The sequence below is a fragment of the Esox lucius genome, chromosome 24, assembly GCF_011004845.1.
Source record: "Esox lucius isolate fEsoLuc1 chromosome 24, fEsoLuc1.pri, whole genome shotgun sequence".
Classification (NCBI taxonomy): domain Eukaryota; kingdom Metazoa; phylum Chordata; class Actinopteri; order Esociformes; family Esocidae; genus Esox; species Esox lucius.
The window spans coordinates 5759003-5773581 of record NC_047592.1 but is presented as its reverse complement, the minus strand read 5'-3'; the positions used below and the strand labels follow the sequence as shown (position 1 = coordinate 5773581).

Below are 14579 nucleotides of genomic sequence, written 5' to 3'. Positions count from 1 at the left end.
TATAAGTTGACCTGGAGCTGACATGAGGCTGAGCACCTGACCACCGCTCCATCTCGCTGGTCTAATTCTAGACACCTGACCACTGCTCTATCTCTCTGGTCTCATTCCAGACACCTGACCACCGCTCTATCTAGTTGGTCTCATTCTAGACACCTGACCACTGCTCTATCTCTCTGGTCTCATTCCAGACACCTGACCACCGCTCTATCTAGTTGGTCTCATTCCAGTCACCTGACCACCGCTCCATCTCACTGGTCTCATTCCAGGCACCTGACCACCGCTCCATCTCGCTGGTCTCATTCCAGGCACCTGACCACCGCTCCATCTCGCTGGTCTCATTCCAGGCACCTGACCACCACTCCATCTCACTGGTCTCATTCCAGGCACCTGACCACCGCTCCATCTCGCTGGTCTCATTCCAGGCACCTGACCACCGCTCCATCTCGCTGGTCTCATTCCAGGCACCTGACCACGGCTCCATCTCGCTGGTCTCATTCCAGGCATCCAGGCCCATCCAGCAAGAGGCGGTTCATTCAGAAAAAAAAGCCCAACCTGTGTTTCCCCCTTTTCTTTGCTGTTTTTCTCTCCTCCATCCTTTGTCTCTCACTCTCTGTCTCTGACCTACATTCTGTAACCCAGACCAAACCTGTGGACCAGGTCGTTGAAACACAGTGGGTTTGTGCTTAGTGACTCTGAACCCGTCTCACCATCTCTTCACAGCTTGTTTTCCTGTTGGAAGACGGGCCACTGTGAGTCATGGTCACATTACTACAGACTCACTGTGTTGGTTTGACTGATGTACCGCCTGTTTGTCCGTCTGGATGTCTGTCTGCCTGTCAGGGTGCGTGTCTGTTGGTCTGGCTGGCTGGCCAGATGTCTTTCAATCTGTTGGGATGATGGTTTTAGCTGTCTATTTTTGCTGTCTGTTTTAGCTGTCTGTCTTAGATGTCTGTTTTAGCTTTCTGGCTGGCTGGCCGATGACTCAGTTGTATGTCTGACTGTTTTAGTTGTCTTGTCTGTTTGTTCTGGCTGTTTTGTCTGTAATTTTGCACTACACTTACTTCTGTGTATTTTCTGATCCATATATTTACTTTCAATGATCCTACAATTGTTCAAATCACTTGGGTCCTCTCTGACTCTCTGTACTGTCACTCCAACATGCCTCTCTGACTCTCTGTACTGTCACTCCAACATCCGTCTCTGACTCTCTGTACTGTGACTCCAACATCCCTCTTTGACTCTCTGTACTGTGACTCCAACATGCCTCTCTGACTCTCTGACTCTCTGTACTGTCACTCCAACACCCCTCTCTGACTCTCTGTACTGTCACTCCAACATGCCTCTCTGTCTCTCTGTACTGTGACTCCAACATCCCTCTCTGACTCTCTGTACTGTGACTCCAATATCCCTCTCTGACTCTCTGCACTGTCACTCCAACATGCCTCTCTGACTCTCTGTACTGTGACTCCAACATCCCTCTCTGACTCTCTGACTCTGCACTGTCACTCCAACATCCCTCTGACTCCACATGAAAACAGGTTGCTTTGACTCAAAAATGTGTCAACAGTAAATCTGGCATATTTTCTCCCATATTTTTTGTAACTGTACAAAGGCCCCGTCCTCCCAGCGTCTAATCCATCTCCATGGGAGAACTTCTAAACACTGTTAGTGATTCTCCACCTTATGATTCATGGCACGTTCCCGGCTAACGCTGCAGTGAGCCTCATCCGAACCGGCCTTGATGTTATCACAGTAGCATAACCTCGCTGGCCTTGACCAAGTCTCCAATGACCCTCACAGCACTAAACCTCACTCAGATTTGCTTGGGTCTCCATTTTGGGGCAAGAGCATCAGTTTCCGTCATCCATCTCTCCAGCCCTACTGGTTCACAGGGAGAAGCTCTGGCGCCTTTCCAGATCATTGACATGCCGTGTTTAGAGTTGCAAATCGGCTGGCGCACAGGTAGAGTCGTCGAACATGCAGTGCTCCGGTCTCAGAGGTGTGGATTGTAGCGGAACCACGGCTGTGTTCGCGCTGTGGGCCAGTAACAATGACAATTTGCAAAGCTCAAAACAGACAAAGCAGTCTGAATTGAAAACAACCAGCGTGTTCTGCTGCATTACTGCTTTATTTATCTAGTCGCAAAAGAATGCCCCTCCCCACGGTTAAAGTACGTGACAAAAGGTGACAGCCCAGAATAACTATCCCATACCAAAACCTGCCTCTGGAAATCACTTAGAGTCCATAACCATCAAACAGGTTTCGACTTTCTCATAAAATATTGGATGTCTCTCATAATATCCCAGGGCTATCCATTCAATCTTTAATAACCTATTTTAGGAGAAAGTTGTGTAGACACACACACACACACACAGGACAACCAACTGAAACAGCGAGGCCCAGTAAATACAGACAGAGAAAAAGAAAGAACATGACACGGCTTGAGAGAAACTTAGTACAAATAGCGTGGCATACATCTCTATCTCTCTCTCTCTCTCTCTCAGAACACACACTTACTGATTTCGTTCCACTTGTAGCACCAGTTGAAGGATTTTGGAGGACAGCACTATATCCCCTCTGTCTGGATACTGGTCCTGAAACAGAAAGACGTAATCAGAGGACATCTCCGGACGCCACATGAGGATTCAAAATTACTTCCTGTATATGTAGCATTGTCAGAGCACCACGCTAATTCAGGAGGCAAAACCTATTCCTCAGTCATTAACACTTCAAAACCCGCTAACGGCGGAAAGTGAAGGACGGACGTTCCAGTGGGCAGATGTTTGGGACACGAACGCTGTCGACAGACTTTGAGGAGTGCGATTTACAGGTAACATTGCTGCTGTTGCAGTGGCTTTCTCGTCAGTGATTATACATTTTACAGACGAAAAACCAGTGCAACTGGATGCGGACCACTGGAATTTCACCAGGGGAAGTGCCATTCTATCCATGTAAACCAGGGGTGTAAAAAGTACAAAGTAGAAGTACTCGGCTGTGTTCACCAGTTTTGGGAAGTTCCTAAAGAAGGGTTAAATGACCATGTAAACAGAGTTCATAACTCATCAGTGTCCTTAATTGATAATTTGCACTCTTCCTTTTTACTTAATTGATCACTAGTTAGTTTTGAACTCCCTTTGCCTGGTTATTTAGATCTTAATTAGATACTTCCCAAAAGTGGTGAACACGCCGAACCCAGTTGAGTATTTTTACTTTGTACTTTTTACACCTCTGATGTAAACTGACAGTTGGTTTCTGTACGAAGGCGAAGACTGCTATTTATTGGTACAACATGTCTTTTGTCACTGCAACTGTTATAAGGAGATGTGAAAACAACTCCCCTAAAAAGAAAAGCCAGAAGTGAAACTCTAAACCAACTAAATGCCAGTGAAGCATGCTTTTACCAACCGACTAAAAGCTGTTCCTGCCAACCAGCCAAGCCACCATCTTCAGCTTCCTAATCTAACTCTTGTTTTTTTTGGAGAGAGAAGTAGGATATACACTCACCTAAAGGATTATTAGGAACACCATACTAATACAGTGTTTGACCCCCTTTCGCCTTCAGAACTGCCTTAATTCTACGTGGCATTGATTCAACAAGGTGTTGAAATGTTCTTTAGAAATGTTGGCCCATATTGATAGGATGGCATCTTGCAGTTGATGGAGATTTGTGGGATGCACATCTAGGGCACGAAGCTCCCGTTCCACCACATCCCAAAGATGCTCTAATGGGTTGAGATCTGGTGACTGTGGGGGCCATTTCAGTACAGTGAACTCAATGTCATGTTCAAGAAACCAATTTGAAATGATTCGAGCTTTGTGACATGGTGCATTATCCTGCTGGATGTAGCCATCAGAGGATGGGTACATGGTGGTCATATAGGGATGAAAATGGTCAGAAACAATGCTCAGGTAGGCCGCGGCATTTAAAAGATGCCCAATTGGCACTAAGGGGCCTAAAGTGTGCCAAGAAAACATCCCCCACACCATTTCACCACCACCACCAGCCTGCACAGTGGTAACAAGGCATGATGGATCCATGTTCTCATTCTGTTTACGCCAAATTCTGACTCTACCATCTGAATGTCTCAACAGAAATCGAGACTCATCAGACCAGGCAACATTCTTCCAGTCCTCAACTGTCCAATTTTGGTGAGCTTGTGCAAATTGTAGCCTCTTTTTCCTATTTGTAGTGGAGATGAGTGGTACCTGGTGGGGTCTTCTGCTGTTGTAGCCCATCCGCCTCAAGGTTGTGCGTGTTGTGGCTTCACAAATGCTTTCCTGCATACCTCGGTTGTAACGAGTGGTTATTTCAGTCAAAGTTTCTCTTCTATCAGCTTGAATCAGTCGGCCCATTCTCCTCTGACCTCTAGCATCAACAAGACATTTTCCCCCACAGGACTGCCGCATACTGGATGTTTTTCCCTTTTCACACCATTCTTTGTGAACCCTAGAAATGGTTGTGCGTGAAAATCCCAGTAACTGAGCAGATTGTGAAATACTCAGACCGGCCCGTCTGGCACCAACAACCATGCCACGCTCAAAATTGCTTAAATCACCTTTCTTTCCCATTCTGACATTCAGTTTGGAGTTCAGGAGATTGTCTCGACCAGGACCACACCCCTAAATGCATTGAAGCAACTGCCATGTGATTGGTTGATTAGATAATTGCATTCATGAGAAATTGAACAGGTGTTCCTAATAATCCTTTAGGTGAGTGTATACTGTTCCATAGCCCTGTATAACCTTTGGCTCCGTGAGAAATAAGCATGAGCTGGCGGCAGGCAGAACGGTCTCTACACACAGACCCTACACTCTGTGTGGGAAGCACAGAGGTCCCGTCTCATGTAAAGGGCTGAGCGCTTCCAAAGAAATTAGGGGGGAGAGCGCAGCACAGCCCCGGAACCTTAGGCGATGTTCGAAACAGAAATGGAACCCTGAAACCCAAGTGGAACCCGAAAGTGGAACAGAAATGCATTACAGATGAGGGATCTTGTTTTGAGCGTCCTGTTGCAGGGGGAGCTGTGCAGCAACGCATGACATTTACAACGCAGCGTATCTGAGCTTGGAAAAGGCTTCTGAGGTTTTTTCCTTTCAAACATGGTTTCCCTTACAGGCTCTAGCAAACAGGCTCAAAATAAGTTTCTATATCTGAATATAACATGGAAAAATAGATAGGCGGGAAATAAAACAAATTGATGGATAAATGGATAAACAAAAGAATGGACAGACACACATACACACACACAGACTACACACACACACATACCCAGACTACATAAAAGATCTACACTACATTAACCCAACACATAGCTATTTGGTTATATTATCAAGACCCATATCTTCCCCTTCCATTATATATCCAACCCTTCCATTCTATATCCAACCCTTCCATTCTATATCCACCCCTTCCATTCTACATCCTCTCATTCCATTATATATCCATGCCTTCAATCCTATTTCTACGCCTTCCATTCTATATCCACCCCTTCCATTCTATATCCTCCCACGCCATTCTATATCCTCCCACTCCATTCAGTATCCATCCATTCCATCCTATATCCCTTTCCATTCTATATCTACCCTTCTAACCCACATATGTTTTGGATGGTTCCTTAGGCTCTGCTAGTCTAACTCTAACCCTCGTTTACGAATGACACTGCAGGTCATATGCTCGGTGCGTGTTTTAATACAATGTTTCCTTTGTCTTTTCCTCAGCTGAGAAACCATGGAAACATAGTTAGCATCACGAGGACACTGGCTGTACTGCATTCCAGGAAGAAGAGTGGAGGACTTATACAGACAAAGAGGGAGATGGAGAAGAAAGGCCAGAGGAGGAACAGAATGGGAAAAACAGAGAGAGATGGGGGGAGAGAGAGAGAGATGGGGAGAGAGAGAGAGAGAAAGAGAGAAAGGGAGAAAGGGAGATGGGGAGAGACAGAGGGAGATGGGGAGAGACAGAAAGAGATGGGGAGAGACAGAGGGAGATGGGGAGAGACAGAAAGAGATGGGGAGAGACAGAGGGAGATGGGGAGAGACAGAGGGAGATGGGGAGAGACAGAGGGAGATGGGGAGAGACAGAGAGAGATGGGGAGAGACAGAGGGAGATGGGGAGAGACAGAGGGAGATGGGGAGAGACAGAGGGAGATGGGGAGAGACAGAGGGAGATGGGGAGAGACAGAGAGACGGATGGGGAGAGAGATATTTAGTGGGAGAGAAAAGGCCTTGCAGAAGGTCAACAGAAAGATAGATTGAGGGGGCGATTGAAGAGGAGATAGCATTACAAAGATCATTGGTATCACATAGACACAGACAGCAGGAGAGAAAGAGAGAGAGAGCGAGAGAGAGAGAAAGACTAACAAACAAGAGTGAGAGGGAATAGGAGAGAGAGAGAAGGAGAGAGATAGATGATCAAACTTTAACTTCGTCCCCAGGCTATAACGCACAGCAGATATGAGCCAGGGGCAACCACCATTAAAAAGTTGACCTTTAGTGTTTGACCTTATCACTCCATGGTAGTGACCTAACTAAGTAAAGCATTAGTCATCTTTTGGGCATGGCTCAGAATACACAAATATATCTGCAGTGTTATCATGTGAACGAATGCCTGCATCAGCTAATTCATAGTAAATAAGACAAGCTAACCAGCTAAAAGCCAACACAAAATTGCAGTTTTCTCAAGAATACAGCTAGGTAGCGTCCGCAGGGACCACTTTGTCACAAATGACAAGTTGTAACGAGGCAACAACTTCGCTGTCCCAAGACAGTGTGGTTTCTATGGAGACAGCTCAGCCGTCCCGCAATAACACTACCAAGTAGCCATTGGGGCGTTGGTGTGCAAGAGTTGTGGAAGTCGTTGTGGAAGGCGACAACTGTCGGCAGAATTTGAGTGTCCGGGAGTGAGGCAACTCCTGGCTCCTTATGGTGAACCCCGTTAATGACCGGAGAAGAAGCTCCGGACGGCCGGGCCACACACCTACAAAATGTTGCCCTACAGCGAGGGAACGACTAACCCCACAGTACCTCAGCCTAAATGCTACCACATCAGGTAACTTCGACAAGGCTGTGAAGGACCTGAGAGACGGCATTAAAAAGAACACAAACACCGACATCCCAGTAAGAACCGGGCGGAGAGTGCTACAGAGTGCTACAGAGTGCTACAGAGTGCTACAGAGTGCTACAGAGTGCTACAGTCGGACGATGGAAGCCGTCACTCCCAAGTCCTGGGCTCCACCTAATGACCCTGACATTTCACCAACACCCAGTTGAGACTCTGTATACTGAACCACCCAAAGACAGAGAGATTTCCCCCACTCTTCAGCATGAGGGGTCCGATGCATGCTGCTTTGGAGCCGGCCTGACAATAACACACAGCATGAGCAGGCGCCACACACACACACACACACACACACATACACACAACACACCAGTGTAGTAAATATGAGCTAGATATGCATGTAGTCTCTCTGAAGGTATATTTGATCGCCTCACCGGGTATTTACTGGGCCTCTGATGTTACGGAGTGCCAGGCCCATGGACGACCCCATTCCAGTTCTCACGCCTTTTCACTGATTAAAGACCAGCCGAACACTGTGCGGATGGAGTAATGACTCGAGACAGATCAGTCGGCGTCCCGTTTCAGAGGTGTTAGAGGAATGGAGGAAGCAGTGGCTTCTGTCTCTATCTTTCTCCATAATCGTACTGTCCATCGCATGTTATTGTGGGGGTTCAGGCTGAAAAGTGAAGCAAGAAAATGGTGGATAATATATAAGTCAAAGTTCTGTGCGTCCACCAGGTCTATAATGAGGAGAAATGTGATCCCCAGGCTGAAGAGACGTCAGTGGCACTGATCAGTGGTGTATGTGGATACATCAGAGGACAACCTAAGATCCCTGAAATTCATAGACTTGCAGTATGGTAGTCCTAACGAATCAGAGGTGGCTTCCATCTGATCTGACAAGGTGAATTACTTCAATTAGACAATTAGTGTCTCACAAATGTAACTGCAATTTAATTCCGGAACGCTGATTGGAATGGGCTCCGATTGAATTCCAGAATGCTGATTGGAATGGGCTCCAATTGAATCCCGGAATGCTGATTGGAATGGGCTCCGATTGAATTCCGGAATGTTGACTGGAATGGACTCAGTTTGAATTCCGGAATGCAGATAAAAATCCCAACTCTTCCGACCCTGATATTCCATTCTCAGTAACGCTGCGTTTCAAAAGTTCTTCTGTATGTTCTTGAATAATGTCTTTGTTTGACTAGCCATGAATTCCCGCATGATGATACGGCACAACTTCTAAGCTCTGAATGATGAGTAGGGCCTTCACATTGGCTCTTTTTATGAGTATTCCCTTATCTGTGTGAGGGAGGAAGTCCAGGCCAGAGGAATAGCAGAGAAGGAGGGGACGTCTCCAGTGCAATTTTCCCCTATCAGTCAGTCAGGCAGCAGGAGAAATAGAGAGGATAGAATAGAGCGAGAGAATAAGAGAGAAGAGAGAGAGAGAGAAAAAGAGGAGAGATAGAGACGGAGAGATAGAGAGGGTGAGATAAAGAGAGAGTGAGATGAAACTCCCTTCAAAAAAGTAGAGAGAGGGTGAGAAGGTGTTAGTGGATTGGTTTCTGAGCCCGCAATCACTTACGAGCCCTGAGAGGCTGGCGTTGGATGTTGAGAGGCACGAGGGGGTGAGGAGGGGAGGTGAGAAAAGGAGGTGTGAGGGGCTGAGAAGGGGGAGAGAGAATAGGAGGTGTGAGGGGGTGAGGAGGGGAGAAAGTTTCATAGGCATCGTTCTAAATCACTGCTTCCGGTAGAGATACAGTACCGGAGTGTGTGTGTGTGTGTGTGTGTGTGTGTGAGGTCTGTGTGTGTGTGTGTGCGTGTGTGTGTGCGTGTGTGTGTCCCTAAAAGACATGAAGAGGCTCCATAATTAATCTATGTCAAGTGTGTGTCAGAGCGTCTCAAATTAAACAACGCTCCTATGAGGGGAGGGTGGAGAGGTTGGGGTTAGGGGGTGAGACAGGATTAACAGTTCCCCCCTCGCCCGCCCCCCCTCCCTCCCTCCCTCCCTCCCTCCCTCCCGCTCTAAAAGAACCGTGAGGAGTCACAGCCACCAAAACAGCTGACAGGTATTTCTATAACATGATAAATGGAAAACATCTTTGGCTTCAGGAATATGGCCATGACAATGTCTGCAAAGGGGTTGTAAAACGTTCTCAGACCATTTTCATATCCAGTTCAGGCGAAAATTGCTGATGAAATGGGACGCTTCACTTTTGTTTATAGAGCCGATAAAACTCCCTGTAATAATATTATCGCAATTGCAATTTTGCCTGCTTTCACATCATCACTTTACTTCTCAGCTAAAAGAAGTGGATACAATTTTTCCATAAGCCTACTGGCAAATGACCGTTGTTTAGCTGGTCATCAGCAAATGTAACAGCCAATGTAACAGTACCAGTGTGTTTCTGTTGGCTCTATGATGTCAGTATAACAGTACCAGTATGTTTCTGTTGGCTCTATGATGTCAGTATAACAGTACCAGTGTGTCTCTGCTGGCTCTATGATGTCAGTATAACAGTACCAGTATGTTTCTGTTGGCTCTATGATGTCAGTATAACAGTACCAGTATGTTTCGGTTGGCTCTATGATGTCAGTATAACAGTACCAGTGTGTTTCTGTTGGCTCTATGATGTCAGTGTAACAGTACCAGTGTGTTTCTGTTGGCTCTAAGATGTTAGTATAACAGTACCAGTGTGTTTCTGTTGGCTCTATGATGTCAGTATAACAGTACCAGTATGTTTCTGTTGGCTCTAAGATGTTAGTATAACAGTACCAGTGTGTTTCTGTTGGCTCTATGATGTCAGTATAACAGTACCAGTATGTTTCTGTTGGCTCTATGATGTCAGTGTAACAGTACCAGTGTGTTTCTGCTGGCTCTATGATGTCAGTGTAACAGTACCAGTGTGTTTCTGCTGGCTCTATGATGTCAGTGTAACAGTACCAGTGTGTTTCTGCTGGCTCTATGATGTCAGTATAACAGTACCAGTATGTTTCTGTTGGCTCTATGATGTCAGTATAACAGTACCAGTATGTTTCGGTTGGCTCTATGATGTCAGTATAACAGTACCAGTGTGTTTCTGTTGGCTCTATGATGTCAGTGTAACAGTACCAGTGTGTTTCTGTTGGCTCTAAGATGTTAGTATAACAGTACCAGTGTGTTTCTGTTGGCTCTATGATGTCAGTATAACAGTACCAGTATGTTTCTGTTGGCTCTAAGATGTTAGTATAACAGTACCAGTGTGTTTCTGTTGGCTCTATGATGTCAGTATAACAGTACCAGTATGTTTCTGTTGGCTCTATGATGTCAGTGTAACAGTACCAGTGTGTTTCTGCTGGCTCTATGATGTCAGTGTAACAGTACCAGTGTGTTTCTGCTGGCTCTATGATGTCAGTGTAACAGTACCAGTGTGTTTCTGTTGGCTCTATGATGTTAGTATAACAGTACCAGTATGTTTCTGTTGGCTCTGATGTCAGTGTAACAGTACCAGTGTGTTTCTGTTGGCTCTGATGTCAGTGTAACAGTACCAGTGTGTTTCTGTTGGCTCTGATGTCAGTATAACAGTACCAGTATGTTTCTGTTGGCTCTATGATGTCAGTATAACAGTACCAGTGTGTTTCTGTTGGCTCTGATGTCAGTGTAACAGTACCAGTGTGTTTCTGTTGGCTCTAAGATGTTAGTATAACAGTACCAGTATGTTTCTGTTGGCTCTATGATGTCAGTATAACAGTACCAGTGTGTTTCTGTTGGCTCTGATGTCAGTGTAACAGTACCAGTGTGTTTCTGTTGGCTCTATGATGTCAGTGTAACAGTACCAGTATGTTTCTGTTGGCTCTGATGTCAGTATAACAGTACCAGTGTGTTTCTGTTGGCTCTGATGTCAGTGTAACAGTACCAGTGTGTTTCTGTTGGCTCTGATGTCAGTATAACAGTACCAGTATGTTTCTGTTGGCTCTATGATGTCAGTATAACAGTACCAGTGTGTTTCTGTTGGCTCTGATGTCAGTGTAACAGTACCAGTGTGTTTCTGTTGGCTCTAAGATGTTAGTATAACAGTACCAGTATGTTTCTGTTGGCTCTATGATGTCAGTATAACAGTACCAGTGTGTTTCTGTTGGCTCTGATGTCAGTGTAACAGTACCAGTGTGTTTCTGTTGGCTCTATGATGTCAGTGTAACAGTACCAGTATGTTTCTGTTGGCTCTGATGTCAGTATAACAGTACCAGTGTGTTTCTGTTGGCTCTGATGTCAGTGTAACAGTACCAGTGTGTTTCTGTTGGCTCTGATGTCAGTCAAGTCAGGGGATGAGGTGACATTGATGCTAGGTTCCAAATGCTAAATGCACACTCTCTCTCTCTTTCCTTTGTTTTTCCTTTGTTTTTCCAGTATATACAGTTCTAAGATGAGTTAAAATACAACAACAATCAAGTCCCTTGAAAGCAGACCAAAGACATTCACTCAAAACAGATTCGGAGCGTTGCAAAAGTCAAGTTAACATGATTAAATAGTCGGACGGTTCAGTTTGAGGGGCGAAGAAAGAACTCTTGTTGGCGCGATTGCTTTTTCTTCTTTTACTTTCAGCCCGTCTGGATGTGTGAGTGTGAGTGTGTGTGTATGAGAGAAAGAGAGAAAACAAATCTATTTGACAAAATGAAAAGAAAAAAACAATAAAACAGAGCAAATTAGAACACTACCTTGGCCCCAACAGAGCGTACCCACTAGCAAAATACCCGACCACTGAATTAAGTGGGAAGAAGAGAGTGAAAGAGGATGTTGGGCGTTGCAGTGGGTTTCGGTCTATCACCCCCCAGGTTGGCATTTGTCCATTATCACAGAGGTTACGGTTAAGGGTTAAGGTTAGGTTTGCACGTCCTCCTCTTTGAGAAAACCAGGTTATGCAATTAGCATGTGAAATTAATATGAATTGGTTTTGTTTTCCCCAGAGTAACGTGGCGTTTCAGGTGTCTCGTGCAGTCTCCTTCCTGTCTCATTCACACTTTCTGAGGTGATTAACGATATATTCAATGTACCGACCACTTGGTGGTTTTGACGTCCGACTGCAGAGACTTTCAGACGACCTTAATACGTAAAAACGCTTTGCAAAGTACTCTCAGCAGGCAAACACTGGCTTGGCAAGGTGTTTAGCTGCCATAATCGCTGATTCAGGGGGAGAGGAAAATGTAAGTATCTCCCACAATACTAGCCTGACCCCCCCCATTGTCCATGTTATCGATGGATGCTCACTTTCCTGTTTCGCTGACGCGGGCAAATATTAGCCACTGTCAGAGAAAGGATACACAATCGTGTATTATCCAACCTTCTGAAACGTTCTGAATGACAAAAGAGATTGTGCAACCACATGTCAACTCCGACGGAATTGAACTTGCGTGAATTATTTTACAACATTCCTCTTATGCTTGTTCAGCCGTCAAAACTGAAAAGAAAACGTCTGCACGAAAACCACATCCACCAAAGTTGGATTACTGTGATAAAACCTGATCTACAATGCGAGACGACGAGCACGATTCACATCACATGGAGGCCACAGAACAGCACGGAAGACATTCTCCTCACAGACAAGACACACTTTGCTTCCCCGGTTGCTGGGAGCGTATTTCACAGAATAATCTCCCAGCATGACTTCTCTTTTCAGGAGGACAAACTGCTTCTTTACTCATCTAATGGCTACAGAGGTCAGACGAGTGAGAGAAAAATCCCCTCGCACCCCCCCCATCCAAAAAAAAGATCCATATTCCATACAGACCCCTCGTACATATTTGCCTTGTCAGTGAGTAAAAGCCAACAATAAGATCTCCGGGAAGAAAGCCACAGTTGAGGGATATGGAACCGAAACATCCAGAACTACTAACTGAAAGAACTTCCTGCATCGCCCACACGGTTTGTATGTAAACTATCTATCTATTTGGTCAATATAAAAGTCCTGCTCAGTGGGGCTTTTAGGCTAAAAGGTGTTAAGAGAAGAACAGGTACTGATGAACGGATGGCTGAATGAACGGACAGGAATGGAAAAGTGGTTAACATGAAACAACAGCAGACAGCAGGAAGTGTCAAGCACTTGCCTGCGCTAAAGGACAACGACAAAATAACGACGGAAAGAGGGACCAGTGACTAATCTGTTGCGCATTTCAGCCCTGCCATTTACTCCATCACCTCCTGTCCAGCTACTTGTGTTTCATGCTTATCCATCACAGCGGTGCGCCTGTAGTGGCTAGCGAGCGTCCATCTTTGTTGTTTATGCATTATCGATCTGCCCGAGTAGTGCTCCAAGCAGTACATAGCGCTGCGTTAGAAAATCACCCCGCAGGTTTGACACACCCCTCGCAAAGGGGCGTGTCAAACCTGACATAAAAAAATCGATCCGCTCTAAGGAAGTGGGGACCCATCCATCCACAGCTGACTGGTAATCCAGCCACGGCTGATAGTTTTCAGGCTGTGTGCGAGGCCTGTGTTTGTGTCGTCTGGGATGGTCTGGGATCAGTGGCCCGCGTCTAGTGTCGTCATTTTGGTCTGAAAAGCAAAATGGAATCCTGGGTTGATGCTTTGAGACACTTTATTAATGATTGCCCCTCTTTGACCTTAATTTGTACCCTGAGGTGAACGTTGACAGTACTGGAGCCACATATCAGAATAAAATAGATGTTCACCTGCAATCCCATTGTTACTTCAGTAGTGAGTTAGCTACTATTAGCCTGTTAGGTTTTCTTTTGAATTATCAAGTGGTAGGCTCAGGCTAGACTGGACATAATCAGGAATGATACGGTCCCTTCCTAAAACAACTTTAAATGGTTGTTTTTCCAGGCTCATATCCGCTGTCGGCAACAGCCCGGGGATGTAGTTAATTTAGCCGTGCGAATTCAGCTGCAGCTGACTAAGTCTCAACAGGAAGCAGCTGTTTGGTGAAACCACGTTATCTAGTTTATTATTTACTGAGCAACAGTAGCCAATTAGCTAACATTTGGGGAAAAATATTCTGCGTTGTGTGTGCCACAGTAGTTAGCAGCATCCCTAATCCTATTTCATTTTGTTTAATATGAAATGTCTCACCTACATCAGCTAGCTTAGCTGACGTTTGCTAAGTTGATTTTAGTCAACTAGCTAATGTTGCATACATCTGGGCATTGCTATATGATTCCATGCTATGTTGGCACAATACATTCCCATCACATATTTGAACAGAAAAGTGTATCTACACATTATTTAAATGTTATAGAAATGTATCCCGAATAACTTTTGCTAGTTTTGAACAGCTAACAATACACTGAAATATTAGCAAATTAAGGATTTTTGTGGGGGATTCATTCAAGAGTCAGACAGACATAGTAAAGAAGAAAAAAAGAAATAACATGTAGTGGGTCAAATGGACGACTTCATACTGACCCAGGCCAGGTGCTTCCATTATTATGTCATGGTGTTGTTATTTGAATTAATTGTGGTCACCAACCAATCACACCCTGCTTTCCTAGGCATCTGAATCAGCGACTTCCCTTGAGGCTCGGCTGA

At 45.2% G+C, this 14579-nt stretch overlaps 1 protein-coding gene across 1 annotated transcript in view; it reads right to left on the bottom strand.

Moving 5' to 3' along the window:
• The window catches only part of adam19a (ADAM metallopeptidase domain 19a), a 104028-nt gene that overhangs the window by 51281 nt on the left and 38168 nt on the right, over positions 1-14579 (bottom strand). The window contains exon 3 of the mRNA XM_010887970.5: positions 2518-2594. Within this exon, the coding sequence (XP_010886272.2) occupies positions 2518-2594 (77 nt within the window). The remainder of the gene's footprint in view (positions 1-2517; positions 2595-14579) is intronic.